Raw genomic sequence first — 20099 nt, forward strand, 5'->3', positions numbered from 1 at the left:
TCTGGGGGACCCCTGCAGGCAGCACAGCCTTCTGGGGGACCCCTGCAAACAGAACCCCAGGAGTGCTGTTTGGATTCGTTACATTGCCTCAAGTGTGCATGGAGGTTTGTACTGCTGAGTCCACAAAGTAGAAGGGATGAGCCATTTAGCTCTTGTTCATGTGTGCACAACCAAGTTAGCCAGGAGCCAGGGAGTGCCAAAAGTTGTTGGGGAAGAGGTTGGGGGTGTCTGTGTGAACATGTTCTTCTAGCAGATATTTGACTTTGGCCTCGTCCTTCTGCTGGATGAACAAACACTCCAGTCCTCTTGCTCTTTCTCCCTTTTCAAGCTCCAGATTCAGAGCTTGTTCTGCACCTCAACACGTTGCTGGCTGTGCTTCAGCCCCTGCCTTTGCTTCTCCTGACACGTCAAGGACGTGGGAGCAGGACACAGGCGCTCCTTTTCCCTCCTAGGCTGAATTAAACTCCTGCAAACTTACTCTTCTTGGGGAATTGAGCACCAAGGTCAAGCAGAAACAGGCAGTAAGAGAGCTGTATTTCTTAATAAAATTGTGCACAGCAGTTCCATGGAGAGCTGTGTTTTCCAGAGTAATGGCTCAACTTGGGTACTTGCAGCTCCGCTGTCCTGTGGGTTTCCCTGCAGGAGGGTCAGGACTTGTTCTGCTTCTGAACTTTCCTCTTCTCTCATTCAGCAAGCATATGTAGGATGGAAAAGCTGCTCTGTTCCTTGTAGCAGGAGCATTGTCAAGGGCAGGAGTGGCAGTAGCAGAGCCAGGCCTGGGGAGCAGCCGTGGGAGGAGGTTGCTCATCTCTTCCCTCTCTCCATCCCAGCAGTCAGGCAAGCGCTTGCCTTTAATTTCCCAGATGTGTCCTTTTCCCTTAGTGTGACTGATTCCTTTTCTTTAACTTTCCTTCCTTTCATTCCCTGGCTGCACAGAATTTCAGAACACTGATGTCTTCAGAGCTGGCAGGAAGTGATTTTGATTCATGAGGATGAAGTTCAGGTCTGACCATTTTTACATAACCCTTTTTTTTAATTGCTCATTAAAGCAGAACAAGTGGCTGGTGATGGGAATGAATTTTTCCCCCTCGCAGGCAGCAGTGCCTTGCCAAGGTCGGTGAAGTCTCCAAAGCAGCTATCCAACATCTGGCCTGCTGGGACTGCACTGCCACTGACAGATGGACATTTTTAACCTGCCTGCTACATATTCACTTAAGCAGAGGGGCAAAGTGTGAACAGGGAAAGCATTTGGAAGACTGGATTTTTTCTCGTGTGAAAATACCTTCCTTTTCTTTCATTTATTTATTATTTTTTGAAGATAAAGAGAAGCCAGCTGCTGCTGGGAGCATTTTTCCTGACCCGATCCAGCTGTACAACCCCACACTTGAGTCCAGGGAATGAGGTAGGGGAGGGAGTTAACGGGCAGTTAAATAATCCCGGTACTCTGCCTGGTTTTATGAAGCTGGGAGGTGGTTTCCCAAGCGAGGACCTGGCGGGGCTGGCTCTGCCTGTCCCCTTGGAGCAGGGAGTGCCATCAGCAGTGGGCACCGTGCCAGCTGGGTGCAGCACAGGGCAGGAGCTGCTGCAGGCAGGGAGCTCCCCAGCCTGTCCCAGCCTTCAGGGGTGGGCTGTGCAGGTCATGGTTTGCTCCTCTGGATGGGTTATCCAGTGCTGGACCGACTCCCTTGGGCTTTGCTCTGCCCAGCGTTGCAGGGCACTGCCCAGAGCAGCCTGTGCACGATGGTCCAGGCTGAGTTTGGCATTTCCTCCTCTGCATCCTCCCCATTTTCACTTCTCCCACCGTTGGATCCCGCTTTGATCATCTTCAGATCTGTTTCTTTGGGTGGTTTTCACCCAATAATGCAGTTTATGAATCCCATCAGCTCTTTTGCAGGCTGAGCTTCACCTTGCAAAACCCAGTGCTTTGAATCCCTGTCCACAGAAACCTTTTAGCATAATTACAAAAAAAAAAAATAAATCAGTATTTTAGTTCATTGATCTTCCCCCCAAAAAAAAGCCTTTAGGAACTTTTGCCTCTCTTCTTTTTGGCAGTAGTTTGGTGCCTGTGCAAACGCTTCAATTTACTCACAAATCCATTAAATTTTTTTTGGACGGAGGAGGTCACTGGGATTTAGGAAGATGTATGGTGTTTTCCCCCTTTTTTTCCCTTCCTGTCATAGTTGTATATGCAACTTGACAAGAGATCCTGGCAGCTTGCTGCTCCAGAACAGTAAACAGAGCCAGTGCTGCAGTGGTTTGCAGATAAATAATGTATTACGGCCTGTCAAATAAAGCTGTGAGCAAATACCACTTTAAAGGGTCATATATTGTGAATCTGAATATTACCCTACAAATCATTACTTTCCAGACCCTTTTGATTCCTTATTATGCACACAACCAGCTCTCAGAACAGGTCACCTTTTCCAACTACCCCTAAACCTGACAGAATTAGTATTTGCAATATTTCTGCCGTGGATGTTTGTTTAATCAGCAGAAATAAGCTCAAAAATCATCCCTCGACGCTTTTCTCTCCGTCTAAAAGTCCTGGTAGATTTATTTTTCCTCACTATCTCAATTGGAAACGTGGCACACATTTTATTTTATTTTTTTTTAAGATCCTTGCTCTGAGATTTTAGGCAATACATCATTTGTTTGATTGGCTTTTAGGAGAAGCCTTCCTAGAGATTTAAGAGCCTCTAAAATACAGCAAGATATTTAGCTAATAAGAGTGTTTGGAGAGGCCAGAAGCTGTATCCTTTTGGCTTTGCTTTAGGAACAGTCTGGGCTGTGATTTCATCGTGCTGGTCGTGTTTCCTCTGGGTGTTTCTCTCTTGGGATTTGAGGCTCTCACTGGCTTTGGTAGAACCTGAACTCCTTTTGCTCCTGCGCCAAGTGGAAGGGCCTGATGGTTATTTTAACCCTCTTCTTCAGCAAGCCAAACAAACCCAGGTGTGCAGCCCCAAAATGCCAGGCAGTGCCGGCCCTCGCTTCCCAGCAGGAGGTTTTTACATCCATGTGTGGCCAGGAGGTGATGCTGAGCCCTCTCGGGGGGTTTGGGGCTCTGACATCCCTCCCCAGCAGGGCAGGTGTTGCTCTCTTGGGCACAGTTCAGTCTGCTGGCAGCAATCACCAGCCTGCAGCAGTTTTTTTGAACCCTCTCTGGTTAGAGAGGGGTTTAGGTAGAGTTTTCCCCTATGAGTGCTATTGGTTATGACAGATTTATTAAGGAGGAAGGAGAGTCAGCTGGAAAGAGAAACTTTACCCTGAGAAGTGTCTGGTACCTAAACCTGACCTTTCTTTTTGAAGGAGGGATGTCCTGGAGCAAGTTGAAACTGCCTCATCTTGTATTTTCTTTCTGTGTCTCAGCCGTGCAGCTGGTGGTGGCAGAAGGAGAGACAAAAGAGGACCAATGTCTGCATTTAAGAAATTCCAGCAGGGGTTTGGTTTTTTTTCAGTCAAGTGGTGTCTCTGAATTGTTTCAGGTGGATGCTTCCCAGAGGCTGGGATTTGATTTCCTACAGGGGAAGGAGGACTGAGTTAGTGGGGAAAAAAGATTGTGAAGCAAGGAAGAAGAGGGATGATGGGTCTTTTGTTTTATGGTGGGTCCTTGTATTGCCTTTCTGTAAAGCTGTGCAATTAAGGGGATGTGGAAGCAAAGAAAACTGCTTATTTGCCTTCTGCTCTGCTCACGTGAGGAAGCTTCTCCTTGGCACCAGAAGAAGAGTGGGGTTATTTTTTCAAACAGAAAGCTGAGCTAGAAGGAAGTTTACTTGTATTTCAGCTTATAGGGGAGGATGAAGATGCTCATCCTGTTGGATTTGGGGAGTTTGGGAGTATTTAACACGTTTCAGATCATGGGTAGTCTTTTAAATAAAAAGAAATCAGAAAGTACCCTGATGTGTATCAGGACTGGCCACTGGGACTGGGCTAGTGAAGCTGAGTGAGCCCCAATTCTCCTGCCTTCTTCCCCTCCCATAGAATGGTTTGGGTTGGAAGGGACCTTAAAGCTCATCCAGTCCCACCTCCCACCAGCCCAGGTTGCTCCAAGCCCCGTCCAACCTGGCCTTGGACACTTCCAGGGATCCAGGGGCAGCCACAGCTTCTCTGGGCAACCTGTGCCAGGGCCTCCCCACCCTCACAGGAAAGAATTCCTTCCCAATATCCCATCTAACCCTGCCTCTGGCAGTTTGAAGCTATTCCCCCTTGTCCTGTCCCTCCAGTTCCCGATGAACTGCATGTTCCATAAACACCTTGGATTTCCTTTCACGTCACATCGGCTTTTAATGAATTTCAAAATGCTGCCTTTTATATTTTAAGCTAATCCCTTCAGCATCTCAGGTGTCCTGGCCTGCAGGAAGGGCCCTGGCAGGGTTGTATTTCGTTATCCTGGCTGGTGTGTGGATGCAGAATCCACTGCTGGCACCAAGTGGCTGCGGGTGGAAGCTGCTCCCGAGGTGTTGGACTCGCCGGCCCTCTGTCCTGTGTGTGGAGATTTTGGGGCTGCAGTTGGAGAAGGGGCAGGACCCCCCCATCCCCTCCATTGTCCCTGATGGAGGGTGTCCTGTGTGGGAGCTGCTCCATCCCACTCCGGATGAGCGACTGCTCTGGCCCTGCTTTGCCTTTCTTTAGGACACATGGAAGGCAGAAAGGCTGTCACAGCATTTGCTTGCCTGTAATAAATCCCAGTGTGCTCTGCCCTTGCATCCCATCCTTGTAGGGTTTGGAGGTTTTCTTCCCCCCCAAGTAACTGGGAAAATAACCTGTCCAGGATCATCCCAAGCATGAAGGCAAAGGATTGTGATTACCTGGGACAGGGCACTATTTTTCCTGCCTTTTCAATTACCCAGGGGGTTTTAACACTTGGCAGTGTTTGTAGGCTAGGTATTAAGTACTGAAATTAAAATTACAGTAGGCTTTGCACCCTACTTCATTTCCAAATGGGTTGCCCAGAAGACTTTCCAGAAGGCAGGGGAGTGCAGATGTAGCTCTGCTCCCAGGCAGGGAGGTGGGAAAAGGGGTGTCAGGGTTAGCTGGGATTGTTATTTTGCAGCAGAAATCAAGGGATTTCCACCCACAAATCCTTTGAAGCCCAGTTTCTTTAGGAATAAACACAATTGCTGACATACCAGCAAAAAATAAGCAGAATTATCTGCCTGAAATTTGCCTACATCATCTTGAAATGACATGCCCTGTTTATCCCTTCTGTAATTAATTTAAATGTGTCTGACACTAGCTTGGAGGCAAGTTTTGAACTTTCTGTATCCATTGCTGTGATTCTGTTGCTCTTTCTCAGTTCAGTGGTGGCTGTATTGGAATTTGGGAACTGGATGTTGACCAGCTCTCTCTGCCAGCCCCTTTCTGGACTGGCCTTTGCAATGAGCATCACTCTTGGGCATCTGAGTGTTTTGGTTTAATGTTAGAGATGCTCACTTTAAAGTGAGATAAACCCAGAGTAAACAGCATTAATTCCACAGTTTTCAGGTTTGTTTGGTTTTTTTTTATTTCTTGTGAATAATTGTATGGACTCATCACTGTATCTGACAACCACCTGCAGAAATGAAAAGTCAGAACCAGTTTTGGAGCTCACAAGGGGGGAGATGAGTTGATTTATTCCCAGGGAATCAGGATGATTTGGTACTTTAAAGAGATTTGTATAAATAAGTTATTCTAGTTTTCATCTTAGATTTCATTTATCTTTATTTTGTCCTTCAGCATTGTCTCCTAACTGTACAATAAGACCGGATGGGCTTTTAGACACTGACTTAAGCTTTTCTGAGCATAGTCACCACTTGAGGTTGATTTGAGATATTTGCACCCAATTCTTAGCCTTTAATAAAAGATGCTGCCTAAAGCTCTGCTAAAACTTGGGATGTTTGAAGGCTGGTGGTTACAAAAGTGCTGGTTTGTGTCTTTGGGGATGAAATTAGGAATATTACAGAAGAAGAAAGAGTTGGTGCTGCTTTTGAACCAGTGCTGACAGCGTCCCTGGGGTGTTGTAAAACTTGTTTGCATTCTTCAAACACGGCAGAAGCTACTTTTGCTTTTTAATGAAGAACATACTTCTCCTCCAAATGAGTTTTCCCCCCTCCTTTCCCCAGCACACGAGAATGGGAGAGGCCCACCTTTTGCATCCTGAGTAATCCCCAAATCCTGTGTCAGGTGACAGTAAAAACCACCATCTTTTCCCCAAATCCTGCGTGGGCCACTGAGGTGAGAGCACAAGGTGCCAAGGAGCAGAATTTCTCCGTTGGGGAGGATCAAACCAACCATCCAAACCCCTCCAGCCCTGGTGCTCCACGTGTCAGGAATCACTTGGTGTTCCACTGGGGAAAGCAGCCAAAATCTGGCTGATGTGCTAATAATTAAGAAGTTACTAGCACAGAAGAGCAGTTGAGGCAGGAATGGTGAACTCCCCGGGCAGCAGAGTGCCAAGTAACTGGTACCACATTGTTTGTTGAATGTCATCTTCTGGCTTGTGATCAGCTGGACTGTCCAGTGTATGTTTTCTGATGAGTTTGAAGGGATATCATTTATACCAAATAAGGGATCCTGGGTGCTGAGATCTGTGAAACCAGGTGAGGTCTGACATGTTTGTAGAGTCACAAAGAGGTGGGGAAAAGGAAGAAGATGAAATCTGCATTATTTAGTGAGCAGGGACCTGGTGTTCCAAGCCAGCACCTTCCCAGGTTGGGGAATTGCTTCTCCCTCCTCCCCTGCAGCGAAAGCCAGGAGATACAGTACTGCAGGAGAGAGGGATTAATGGGGAAAACCTTCTGCAGGGAACACACAGCAGCGTTTGGAAGGGTCAGGGGGGCTGGGGACAAGGAGAACTTGGGGAAGGTGAAGTCTGGAGGCATCCCTTGCTGGGACACTCACCCAGGGCTTGGAGCAGAGAAGAGCTGAAGTGAGACTCAGTTTTTGCAAAGACTTTGGTTTGTTAGCAGCAGCCATGGAACCCCTCCTGCACATGCTTCTTTGAAGCACTCACTGGCACATCAGCTCAGTCCTGGGAGGTAAAACCAACGAGGGCAAGATGCAAAGGCTTCTCCCAGGAGTTTCCCCAGGAGGGCCACACAGGGAGAACGCTGACTTATCGATTCCTGGGGAAAGCAGATATTGGAGCACATGAGGATTTCTTCTTCCCAAGTGTCGTTGTGATTCCCATTCTTTGTTGTGCTGCCCTTTTGGTGCTCATAGCTCGGGGTGGAGGCTCCTGCTGCCCTGCCCTGTTCCCACATGCCTGTGTTGTGTCCCTGCTGCAGTTTGAGCGGCACGACCCGGTGGAGGGGCGGATCACGGAGCGGCAGTTCGGGAGCATGCTGCTGGCCTACAGCGGGGTGCAGTCCAAGAAGCTCACTGTCATGCTCAAACAGCTCAAGAAGCACTTCCAGGACGGAGAGGTCAGTGGCATTCATGGAAAACTGGGGAGGCTGAGGCGGGGGCAGCTGTGCCATGCTGAGCAGGCTCCATGTCCCGAGGGAAAGCATCCCTGCCCTGCTGAGGGGGATGCAGGGACACACCCTGGCAGGGAGGGGGAGGACATGGGACTGCAGTGGTCAGGGGCCAGTGCAGGCTCGTTCCTATGGAAATGGATGCTGTCATTTTAAAAATTAAATTTGCTGAGCAAATTTACCCTGGGTCTGGAGCCAGAACAAACGTTGCTCCTGGTTCCTGGCTCGACCTTGGATTAATTAGCTGCTGCGACCGGGAGGTTTATTATTTAGTTATTAACTTCTGTGAAAAATTATTTGAATTACTCACAATTTAGAGAGGGATAAGTTTGCAGACCCTGCACTCATTAATTCAGTGTGAGACCTTGGAATAAGACATCCATAGCACAAGGACGTGCTTTATCAGGTAAGGCAAGTACAGGCTGAGGAATCACTTGAGCATTAGAATTTTACTTCTGCTCCTATAAAGCTGGAATGTTCTTTTATTAACTAGGTTATAAACAAGCAATTCTTCACAATGAGAATGGATGGGAAGCCTTTGGCAGCCTGTTGGGTCAGGCTGGCTGTTTTAGAGCTGCTTCCTCCTGACATCAGAACTGGAGTTTATTTCTTAACTGGTTTAGATGCCAAGTGTGTTATAAAACACAAGTTTTGACCAGGGTCTGCTCCTTTTTTGTCCCCTATTGGTGCCTTAACAGGACTCCTACATTAACAGGAATCATTTGATTTTTCCAGGAAAAAAATATTTCAATGCAGCGTGTGTCTAAGAGAAGTTATCAGCTCTGTTGTTAAAGTTTGCAAATAGTCAGTTCTTTTGCTGTGATTTTTGGGTTTTAATTTGTGTGTGTGTGTATATATAGATATTATTGAACAGTAGCTGGATGAATGAGAAAATAGGCAGAGGGATTTATTTTGGAAGGCTTCTTACAGCAGATGTTTTCTTCCTTTCATGTGTGAGCCAAGCCCCTGACATCTGTGACAGGGGAAGAACTTTTTGGTTTTACCTTATTCCTCATCCCCAAATCAGCCAGTCTGTGTTTCTATTTGCAGACAACCAGATTCAGAGCAAGTCTTTATCTTATTTTATTCCAAGGACTTTCAAGGAGAGGAAAATGGGGAATAGGACAAGAAAAAATACATTTGCAAGGAATGGAATTCTTGGAAAGTTCATGGTTCCTTACACTGGTGAGGAGGAAACTCCCAGTAACTGTCCCAAAGCTACCCAGCAAGCTTTCCCTTGAAAATGCAGTTATCTCATGAGAGATGTCTTATGGAATCTGCCAAACATCCTCTTCCTTGTCTGATGCAATTACCTTTCCTGCACAAGGCAATCCTGGCAGCCTCCAAAATGATAAAGCTCTGGGTTTAATCTAATCTTTAGCTGTTCTCCAGCATTGTTACTCTACATTCCTGCTTTTGGGACTGTTTTCTTGTATTAACTGATAATCTACCTTTTTTTATTTTTATTTTTCTTGAGGAAAAATCCCACCTTACCCTGGATATGTGAACTTTGCATATTTAGCAGAGCTGCTTTGCTTAAAATTGCTTATGGTTGTCCTCCTCAAGTTATATTTACACAGCTACTTTTCTCCTAGTGAAAAGGACCCGAGTCCAGTAATATTTACAAGCAAAGTATTTGGTATATTTATGTCTCCCTAACCACTAGAAAACCAAGCTGACTCTTCAGAAACCAGTGATTCATGGCATTGTCTGTATGTGTTTTGGGGGCTGGCTCAGGTATTTTTCTGTGGAGGTGGCAGGGGGTGGCAGTGAGGTGTAATTCTCCCTGGCTGAACCTGGATTCCTGGGGGAAAAGGCCCTAATTTTTGAAGGAGGTGTTCAAGCTGTCATGTTACAAGCAGGTGTTTGCTCCTGGAGCCTGCCTGCTGATGTTATAGGAGTGTTGCTTGAATGATGGAAGGGTTCAGGCTTATGAATCAACAGCTGGAGCTTCAAAGGCCTTGGAAGAGGTAATCAGTCATCTGTTGACTTGCTGGTACGAGCCTGAGGCTGTCCCAGTCTCTGATTTCATTTGTATTTTGGTAGCTGGGACAGAGTTAATGCTGATGCCGCTCTCAGCTACGGGATTCCTCAATAGAATATTAAATTTCATAACACTAATGGCATTGTTGCTACAGAAATTCAGTGTCAGTCCATATGAAAGCCCAGATGTGTAGGATACACGTGTATGTCATTGGTTTTGCTTTTTCAGCTGCTGAAAGGACCACAAATTTATATATGGAAACATGTAAACCTTCCCTGTATTTGGGACTGTAGTGTCCCAGGCCAGGCTGGACGGGGCTTGGAGCAACCTGCTCTGGTGGAAGGTGTCCCTGCCCACGGCAGGGGGTGGAATGAGATGAGCTTTAAGGTCCCTTCCAACCCAAACCCTTCCAGGATTCCAAACAAGGGTCTGTTTTGCACTGTTTGGCCTTGACATCTGCCATTTTGTGGTGGAGCATTCCAGGAAAATGCAAAATTTTTGGCTCTTTGCTTAGAACAGCTGCTGGGATGCATTGTAGCCACCACTACAAGCCTCACATGTCCCAGACAGAGCAGGTACCTCCCAGGACAGGGTGTTCTGCTGGCCTGGAAGTGACTGCACACCTCGTGGTTCCTCCAGGCTTCCCTCGTTTGTCATGCCCTGCTCCCAGGCAGGAGCATGTCAGCCAGGAAAAGCATAGCAGGAAGGCATCCTGATAATTGCAAAGATATTTTCTCTTGTACCAAACAGAGGGATCTTTGCAGTGCTTCCTGCAGAAGCACTTGATTTATTGGTTAATTTTTTTTTTGCTAGGACAGTGTTTAATTTAATTCTGCTGAACATCTTGGGAAGTGGGGCAGGTACACCTTCAAGGAAAGCTCCCTGCAGAGCCACCAGGGATTTTTCCAGCTCCCTTGTCCACGTGTGCTATCCCATTTTGCCATCTCATCCTTTTTGGCCTGGCTCCATGAATGCAGGGCTGACAAAGCCTGCTGTCCGTGTGTCGGTGCACACGTAGATCACCGGTGCGTTGCCACGTGCTCAGTTTTACAGCAAAGACAGGAACAAGCTGCATATGTCAGTGTGAGAAGCCCTTCAAAATGTGCTTTTTTTCTTTCCCAAGAAGATTGGTGGCTCCTGATGAGGAGTTGTTTGAGCAGGGTTGCAGCAGATCATGTAGATTTATGTTTGACAGTGCGGGCTGAGCGTGTGCTCTCTCATCCAGACCATGGTGAGAGATGTGCTGGCTTGATGTTTAATATCTTGCCCTATCAGTCTGTCGTGCCAGGCAGGATAGGAGGAGCCTGGGCCTAAAGCCCTCTTGACAAGCTGATTTATCTGTTCCAAAGAGGAAGGCTGAGTGGTTGTTGCTGTGCTGGTGATTTAGCTCCTCCTGGGCTGTGCTGGAGGAGTTGGAGGCTCCAGCTCCTGTCCCAGCACAGCTGTGGTTGTGCTGGTGCTAAACAGGTTGATACAATCAGGTGTAGTGTGACCAGGTGGGGGTCCCAGAGCTGCAGCTCCTCTCCTGGGGGATCTCAGGGCACCTTCCCATGCCTGTCCCTGTGCTCCCCCGTCCCAGGAGAGCGGAGCAGACAACGACCCAGCCCTGCAGCAAAGCCAAGTGGGGCACAGCTGTGCCTGCTGTGCAGTGTCACCTTCTGGGGAAGAGGTGCATCCCCCCAGGGATCCCTGCACCTCATGGGAGAAACCTTACAGCTCATGGACTATTTCACCTTGTCATTGCAAGTGTGCAGGCTTCCAAAAATAAGCGTTACTGGTGTGTGCAGTTCCCCCCTGGATCCAGCTTTGGGCCAAAGAGCCACTTTGTCATGTCCAGGTACTGTCCATAATCTCCCCTTCCCGTCACCATGTGGGTGCCTTGTCTCTGTCCTAGGGGCTGACGTTTGAGGAGGTGGAGAACTTCTTCACTTTTCTGAAGAACATAAACGACGTGGACACGGCTTTGAGCTTTTACCACATGGCTGGAGCTTCTCTGGATAAAGGTATGAAAACTTGAAGGAGGTTCAGGTGCTGAAAGCCTGAGGGAGCACAACTCATACCATGTCTTTGGAGTTGGGAAGATGTCAAACAAGCCCAGGCTGACAGGTTAAAAATGTACCCAAATTGCAAATCCTCCCTGTAATGAGATGTTTAATTTGCTACATCCCTGGATAAAGAGGGATTTCAGGTTTTGTACTTCCCTAGTTTTAGATATAGAGGAAAAAAGGCTGAAATGTGCAGCCTGAATGGACCATTCTGATGGGAGCAGAGGCAAGATGACCTAGTGACTGTATCACAGACTCTGCTTCCAGATCCCAGGGACACCAGTGTTTCTTCTTCATCCCCATCTTCTGAGGTGACCTTTTTTCCTCCCTTTACAAAGGACTTGAAAAACTGTCTAAAAGAACTCTTGCCAACTTCCCTTCTGTGGAGCTCCCTGATCCACAAGGAGAGGATGAACCAGCAGTGGGGTTGATGGCAGGGACTGCTCAGCCCTTGATTTGTTCCAGCTCTGCTCAGAAATCAGAGGCTTTGCCTAGAAATAAGGGCTGTGTGGCCAGATGCTGCATTTCTGATGGGAAATCCAAGTAGTGGCACCTTTGGAGCTCCCAGGTGTGCTGGAGGGAAGGAGGGGGAGCACTGGAACCCCACTGAGCTCCCAGACTGAGCATTAAAGTCTGTCCAGAGTCTGTGTGTGTGGCCAGAGGAGTGAGCTGATTAAACCTCAGAGCTGGTGTTTCCTGGGGAGCTCGGCAATAACGTGGTTTATTGATCAGACCAATCCATATCCTTCTTCTCACTGTGTGTTTTCTTTTCTGAGCTGGCCTGTAGCAGGTGTGTTCTCAGATTGGACACACTGATGTGAAAAAAAAGGCAAAAAACCCACCCCAAACCATACATTTAAAATCAAAGTCTAGCTCTCTGCTGCCAGGATTTATCACAGGTTTCTCTTCTAGATTATTTTTTTTAAAGCTCTCAGCCTGGGGTTATAAAAAAAAGATGTCAAATTCATTACAAGTTTTTTAGGCTAAGTGGAAACTCTTGTCTTACTAGGAAGTTAAAGCTGATGTGTTCAGGCACCTGCAAAACTAAACATTTCAGAAGTAAGTTATTCCAGCTGCTGCTGTTGTGGGAATATTGAGGCATTAATAGGTTTTTGGGCAGTGGAATTACAGAGGGAGTCAAACGTGCCACATCTCTTCTTGTGTGTGTCAGCAGCACTTCTCATCTTTAATTTTTGGTGGGGGGAATCATCTGTACTCTTTGTTTTATATCGCAGTTACCTTAAGGCTTAAAGTTAAAAGAAGCTGATAGGATTTTTTTTTTTTCATTTCCAAGTAAAAACACGGAGTCTGGGTGTGCTGCTGCTGCTCTGAGCCCTTTCTGCAGAGTCCCATGAGGAGCTCTCAGCCCAGCAAATCCCATTTACTTGGTGTCTACAGGAAATTAGCAGCTGTCCTGTTGTGGAATATGTGTTTGTGGAGAACTTAGGGCTGCGTGCAGTTGGTGAACCAGTGTGATTGCTGTTTAATTACCTGCCATTAATGAGCTCGTGCTGGAGCTCCAGCCGAGGGGGTGGGAGTGTCTGGTGGGGTGAGGGAACTTTCCTCAGGCAGAAGAGGAGCCAAATTTAAACCCAGTAAGCGATAAATGGGGTGTGCTCTCCTAAAAGCCAGGCTTCTTATTAAAAACTAACAAATGCAAAAAGTACTAGTTGGATGGGGAGGAGGAAGAGGATAGTTTTTGTAATAATTTCCTGCTAACAATGCAGCAAACACTATTATAATTTTAGAAGGGCTGTTTAAAATTTAAGAGGAAAAAAACAACCTGGATGGTACCAAACAGCCAGAGCTTGACAGGCTGTTTTCTGTGCTGAATTAAAGTCACTTCTTCTTCTACAAAGGATCATAAGCCTGTATTTTAATGACCCATTTAATAACACGCGGATTATTTGTTAGCCTATCTTTCATTTTCCCAGAAACAGAATGGCTGTCATTCCCTTAAATCATAGGCATTCCTTAGAAAACTTCCCCAGCCTGGGCTCACAGCTGGCAGCAGGAGAGGAGCTGAATTCAGTGCTTATTCCCCTTTGCAGTCCAGGGTGTGAACTGCACTTTTTTTGGCTCTGCCTCCAAGCAGACCTTCCAGGCAGCCCTTCTGCTGCTGGAGAGCCATGGAGTAATTCCTTTGGGCTTCAGGGCAAGGCAGGGATGCACTTTGCTTGGAATGGGCCTAAGCAAGGGGAGATGGCTGAGCCTCTGGAGACCCTCATGTCCAACAGGGTCACCGACAGCCGCTCGCCCTGGGCCACCTTCAGTCGCGTTTGGGATAACTCCAAGGAACCTCCTTTCTTTCCATGTTTATGCCTGTGGGTATGACACAAACAGTGGGTCGGCTCTGCTTTTTTCCCTGATCTCCCTGACTTTCTGTTGTGCTCCCTTTGATGTCAAAACAGTTTCTCCTCAGCTGCAGCCTCCCATTTTTGAGGAGAAAAAGAAAAATGTGCCGTGCCACGGGATTGCATAAGGTTTATCCACCTCTCTCCTGGGTGGATGCTCCAGCACATACGTGTACAAGAGATTTGAAAAAAGTGCAGTGGATTTTTGCTGGTTCTATTGTCATCCAACATTTCCAACTGTGGTCCTTGAAATGAAATGTGTGTATCAGTGTGAGGCTGATTTCTGGGAGCCCAAAACACGTGTCCTGCCTGGAACGGCCCAGGGCAGGAAGCCCTGCTCAGGTCACCCCAAGTGCCTATTGGGCAAAGAGAGGCAGCAGCCCAGCTGGCCATTATTTTGGCCAAATGTGGGATTGATCTCAAGATGGAGGGAAAAAGGGGAGTTTGCCATCTGGCAAGGCTCTGCACTTGGTGAGACATTGCTCACGGTGTGGTTCTGGGAATTGGAGTGGGGAAAAAACATAACTGTGTCAGACACCAAACTTGCATAAAATAACTCAGATGGCTCATTAAAGGAACCAGTGGGAGACACCAATGCATGGGATTTTAGAAGCCTTTCAAGATAGAAACGTGGAACTCATTTTCACTGGTATGAAATGCAGGAGACTTTCCATGGAGAGATGGATGCAGCCATCCCAGAACCCCAAATCTGGACAAGCTTTGTTTTAGGAGATGTTTTTCCCAGATAGCACCTATTTCATTTTGCAAAACGGGAAAGAAATTACACGGGGAGGTTTCCTTCAATTTTATTTACCTCTCTGAGCTACCTCCTAGTCTGGAGTGTGTGTGTCCAAATGGAAAGCAGAGACTCTCTCCCCTTCCTTGTGATTCCTTAAAAACCAACACAATCCTTCCTGAGCACAGCACAGTCACACAACCCCTGGGAAATGATTTTGGCATCAAGCAAGAGTGGTGTGATGGAGCTGACACTTGTGCAGTTTGATTAATTGAAGAGGAAGCAGCAGCCCCTAAGTACAAGTTATAGCTGGGAAAACTGCAGCCAGGAAAAATGAATAAGAGGAGGGGAGGGATCAGGTGACTCCCTGCAGAAATAGAGGGAATGGGTTGAAATCTCAGCAGAAAAACGTGACTTATAATTAAAGAACTTAGGACAAGTGGTAATGGTTTTAAACTGAAAGGAGATGTTTAGATTTGGTGGTAGGAAGGAATTGTTCCCTGTGAGGGTGGGGAGGCCCTGGCACAGGTTGCCCAGAGAAGCTGTGGCTGCCCCTGGATCCCTGGAAGTGTCCACGGCCAGGTTGGAGCAGCCTGGGATAGTGGAAGGTGTCCCATGGAATGAGATGAGCTTTAAGGTCCCTTCCAACCCAAACCATTCTGGGATTCTGTGATTTATGCCTTATGGTTCCTTCAGTAGCATACCTGGGACACCAAGGAGGACAGGGCAGCATCAGAGCTTGGTTAGGCACCTTTGAAAAAAGATGTACATTTATATGGAGTTAAATGAAATTTGGTGTTGCTGTCTGAGGAAATACAGATGTGCTTCTGCTCTCTGAAGGTCTGGGCTTTGGGTAAGAAACCCAGCACTTAAAACCTCTGCTGTTGCCAAAGTCGAGGTGTCTTAAAGTGCCTCCCCAGCAGAACAACCCTCTGGGGAAAAAAGAAGCTTGGAAAAAAGTTTGGGTAATCTTTTTTTTTTTTAACCTAAACCTCTTTTTCCTTGAGCTTCATGTGTTCCTGAAGTCCTCCAGCAGCACGTGGGGCAGCTGGGAGTTACAGCATTTAGGGAATGAGCATCACCTCACTGGGGAGGAGAAAGGTGCCTTTTACAGAGGGATATATAAAATCCAGAGGCAGGGCACTTACCCTGGGGAAAAGGGCTGTGCTATCCACATCTGGCTCTGGCATTTGCTGCCGCTTTGTGGCATTTGATCCAAGAGGATTGATCCAGGATTTCTTATCCAGAGCTGTGCCACGGAACATCCCACAGCCTGGGGGGTGTGGGTGGGTTGGGAGAGACCTGTGGTCTCCCACAGCTGGGGAACACAGTTAATGCAGCTCGTCTTTAATGGTTCCATTGGCTCTGCCCTCCCCAGAGCAGGCTCTGGCTGCCAGCAGGACACACACGGAAGCAGGGTCTGTACCCTGACTTGCTGTGACAGGACTGGAATACACAGGAATAACTCCTGCCCAGAGCTACATCGCTCATGTGGGAAAGGATTTTCACTCAAAAACAATCATTACATGGGAACAGCAGGAGCCTACTCGAGATTATATATATATATATATATATATATATATATATATATTTTAATCCAGCTTCTGTGTAAATTCAGTTTTCTCCTGCATTATTTAGTAAAAGCTTTTATAGGGGAAAAGGACACAAGGATGGCTGTGGATTCCTCCCCAAAAGCCCCAAACCTCACTCAGGTGAGCAGAAATGGGGTGGAAAGCACCAATAATCTACACATTCATGAAAGAAAAATCCTGTTAGAAACACTTTATGCAGTTTCTAATTAATCCAGTTATGGTATAGATGAGAGGCTTATTTTTTCCTTTCTGACACACAACACATAACTGTTCAAAACTCCTGAAGGGTCAATAACTGTGCAAAGGGACTGGGATGCAGAAGGCTCTTTTGGGTTGCAGTCTGATCTTGTGATGCACCACTTCCCTCTTTTCCCTGGCTGCAGGGCAGCTCTGCAGCTGAACATTCCTCCCAGTCACTGTGGGCTCACAGTACAAAGTCTCTCCAGATGGGGTCTCCTCAGGTCAGGCTTTGTAGGGAAGCCATTTAAATACACTCACAGCAGCCCAGTGAGGGCTTTTTTTCCCATTTATACAGCAAAATCCACTGCCTAACGCTGCAGGATTGGTGGCTTCATGGACTGTTCTTTTCTAGAGGTGGGAATAAAACTACCAGTCGGGGGAGAAAAGGGAAGTAATTCCTTACAACTCTCTATTTTATGGCAAGGTTAACCTGGTCTGCCCAGTGAGGGAGGGTGGAGGGGTTCGTTCTGCAGTTATTGGCCTTGGGTTGCAACAGGAAAACCAGTTTTTCTTATTCCCAGCCTGCTGGAATAGTTGGTTCATGGAGTATCACCTTTGCAACACTGTCAGAAGGAGCTGCCCTGTTGATCAAGGAGAGGTTTCCCACTTGGAGCTTGTTGTGGTGCTGACACTTCCTTCTGATTTTGTAACCAAAAGGAGGGGGTAAAACCCGTCTCACCTTGGGGGTTTTTAACATTTCCCTTGCCCCCCCGGGTGTCAGCAGGGTGGTGCTCCCCAGCAGCCCCTCCCCAGCCCGGCAGCGATGCAGTGGGGAGGTGGGGGCCTCGGGGACTGGTGTTGAGGCCTGTGCTGTGCCCTGTGTTGTTGCAGTGACCATGCAGCAGGTGGCCAGGACGGTGGCCAAGGTGGAGCTCTCGGACCACGTGTGCGACGTGGTGTTCGCGCTCTTCGACTGCGACGGTGAGTGAGCCCGGCTCGGCGCCAGGCTGGGGGAGAGGCCAGCCAGGGGAAGAAATCCAGGGGGAAAAACTGCCCTTCTGCTCTTTGGGATCCGTAGAGATGCTCCTGCCCTTTTGGGAAGGGCGTCCAGTGGTCCCCACCTGCTGAGCGCTGGGTGGGGGGGTTTGGTGGGTTCAGCTCCTTTCCCCCCCTCCCCAGGACTCTGGTCTGTGTCACAAAAGGAGCTGTTGTGCTCCAGTGTTGGAAGTGAGCCGATCTGGGAATCGTATTTCCAAAACCCTGGACAAATATCAGCTTAATTAATTCGTGGCAGCTCTGTGCCCTGCTGGGAAGCTCGTTGCTTTGCTGGCCCCAGCGCTCTGAGGGCAGTTGTTGCCACACTCAAGCACTCTTGGGTTGATTTAATGAGACTTACTGCAGTCTTTGCCACCAGGGAACAATGGCAGCTATTCCAACTTGGAAAGCAGGAAATTCTGCATTTGCCCAAAGCTGTGCAGCCAAAACCAGAGTGCCTGCTGGCTCCCTGCTCCTCCAGCACCGTCACTGGGATCTGGCAGCTCTGAGTGGCAGTGGCGGTGCATAAATATGAACGCTAAAAAATATGTTTAATTATTTTACTCCTTCTTGTCCCTCTTGGTTTCAGCCCCGACCTGCTTCTTTGCACCTTTCTGAGGTCACATCTCTTGTTTTATTTTCCTCTGTGCTTCAGTGCCCGTCTCTGATACGATTTTCAAGCCGGATCATCAGGCTGGAGTGAGCCAAAACATATCCAAATATCCCCCATTTGCATCCCCTCAGAGGACAATCTGCTAAATGTTTTGATAGCAAACCTTTGAGGGGAAAGACTTGGGTTGCCAAAAGAGTCCCCCTAGGAAGGAATCAAGTGGAAAAGCAGGCACAGACCTCTTTTGTTTATTATTTTGGTGTTTTCACTCCATCAGTGTTTACAGACATTACCACCTGCACATCAAAAACCTGCAGCACCGGAGGGAATTTCCCTGGCCCCTTGATAGTTTGCTGGAACTTTGCTGCCCAGGGCAATGTTCTTAATAACCTCAGTAGATTAATGAATCTTCCCTTCTACTCCATTAAGGAAAATTTGCGCTGTTACCCTGCACTCCTGTAATTTCCTAAATCGCTTAAAGCAGAGAGTTTCCTGTGGGGCATTTGCTTTTCTGCCTTCAAGACTGGCCCTGCAAGACGTGGCAGTGCCAGGCAGAGCAGGGCAGCATCCTTAGGGCTGGGATTTACACACTGTGCCTCGGGAACCCTCGCTCAGCGGGGTATTTTGGGAGGTGGAAGCCACAGGTGACTTGGTGCTCTGCAGGGAATGACACCCGTGCTGCCCTTTAACATTATCACTTCAAGGAGGTTGCTGGTGGGTTCCTGATGATTCTCCCTCCTCCTCGCAGGGAATGGAGAGCTGAGCAACAAGGAGTTTGTTGCCATCATGAAGCAGCGCCTGATGAGAGGCTTGGAGAAGCCCAAGGACATGGGCTTCACTCGGCTCATGAGGGCCATGTGGAAGTGTGCCCAGGAGACAGCGTGGGATTTCACGGCACCCAAGCAGTAGCGGGGTCGGGAAGGAGCTCCCACATTCCCTGGATCAGCCCCGGCACCCCGGCGGGGCAGCACCAGGCTCTGGCTGTCCATAACAGGAGGTTTTTGTAAATCCAGGTTCAGTATCCCAGCCTGTTGTATTTGCAGCTTCTGCTTGCTGCTGCCTCCCTGCCATTCCTCTCTCTCAGGAAAAAGGAAAGGACTTCCACTGCCACCACCCCCGTGATGGGCTGTGGGGGAGAGCCGGGGGTGGAGCAAGCTGAACCCAAATCACCTTCATTAATGCTATGGCAAAATGGCACCAGGGTTATCTTTGCTCTTGGATTGCTCCTGGGAAAGATTCCCGGGTTTCCTGGATCCCACACCAGGATTTCGGATGGCCAAACACTCTGTGCACCCCTTGGGCTGAGGCGCTGCCTCTGGGTAAGAGCAGCTAAAAGTGGTGGAGCAACTGGCTCTGCTGCCCTCCCTGCCTTGCAGGAGGTCCCTGATGGATTTCCTCAATTGAGAGCCCTCTCTGTGGGGAATTGTCATGGGAATGTGCTGACAGATGTTTGCTGAGTGCTGCCCTCTCTGTAAAATGTCCTGTAAAGGTGTTGCTCACAATGACGTGGCTCGTGGCTCGTCTCTCTGGGTTCCTTCAGCTCTTCACCAAGGCTGGTGGTGAATGGGGCACAGGACATGGACTGTTTGGGAAGGGGAGGGGAAAAAGATCCCATGGCTTTCCAGAGCTAGAAAGACAAAGGGGATAAATCACCTCTAGAATACTTTCTTTCCCCAGCACAGCAAGGACATGGAGCTGCTGGAGCCAGTCCAGAGGAGGCCCCAAGAGGATCCGAGGGCTGGAGCAGCTCTGCTGGGAGGAAAGGCTGGGAGAGCTGGGATTGTTCAGCTTGGAGAGGGGAAGCTTTGGGATGACCTGATTGTGGCCTTCCAGGGCCTGAAGGGAGACAAGAAGAAAGATGGAGAGAGACTCTTTCCAAGGGCCTGGAGTGCCAGGACATAGGGAATGGCTTCCCACTGCCAGAGGGCAGGGTTAGATGAGATATTGGGAAGAAACTCTTCCCTGTGAGGGTGGGGAGGCCCTGGCACAGGTCGCCCAGAGAAACTGTGGCTGCCCCTGGATCCCTGGAAGTGTCCAAGGCCAGGCTGCCCACGGCATGGGGTGGAAGGGGATGGGCTTTAAGGTCCCTTCCAAGCCCAACCATTCCATGAT

At 48.2% G+C, this 20099-nt stretch overlaps 1 protein-coding gene and 1 long non-coding RNA gene across 6 annotated transcripts in view; both read left to right on the forward strand.

The window, feature by feature from the left end:
• Nucleotides 1-19489, forward strand: part of MICU1 (mitochondrial calcium uptake 1) — an 86404-nt gene extending 66915 nt beyond the window's left edge. For all 5 annotated transcript variants that reach the window (XM_027665651.1, XM_027665653.1, XM_027665654.1 and 2 more), the window contains 4 exons: nucleotides 7263-7400; nucleotides 11330-11438; nucleotides 17234-17323; nucleotides 18736-19489. In XM_027665651.1, coding sequence (XP_027521452.1) covers nucleotides 7263-7400; nucleotides 11330-11438; nucleotides 17234-17323; nucleotides 18736-18896 — 498 coding nt within the window. In that variant the 3' untranslated portion in view covers nucleotides 18897-19489. The remainder of the gene's footprint in view (nucleotides 1-7262; nucleotides 7401-11329; nucleotides 11439-17233; nucleotides 17324-18735) is intronic.
• LOC113957841 lies at nucleotides 7-3970 on the forward strand. The gene is made up of 3 exons (XR_003531311.1): nucleotides 7-104; nucleotides 1319-1402; nucleotides 3367-3970. It is a non-coding gene; the product is annotated as an uncharacterized LOC113957841 (long non-coding RNA).
• Nucleotides 19490-20099: the final 610 nt, after the last annotated feature.

This window comes from Corapipo altera, unplaced genomic scaffold (genome assembly GCF_003945725.1).
Source record: "Corapipo altera isolate COAL_440 unplaced genomic scaffold, ASM394572v1 161, whole genome shotgun sequence".
NCBI classification, from domain to species: domain Eukaryota; kingdom Metazoa; phylum Chordata; class Aves; order Passeriformes; family Pipridae; genus Corapipo; species Corapipo altera.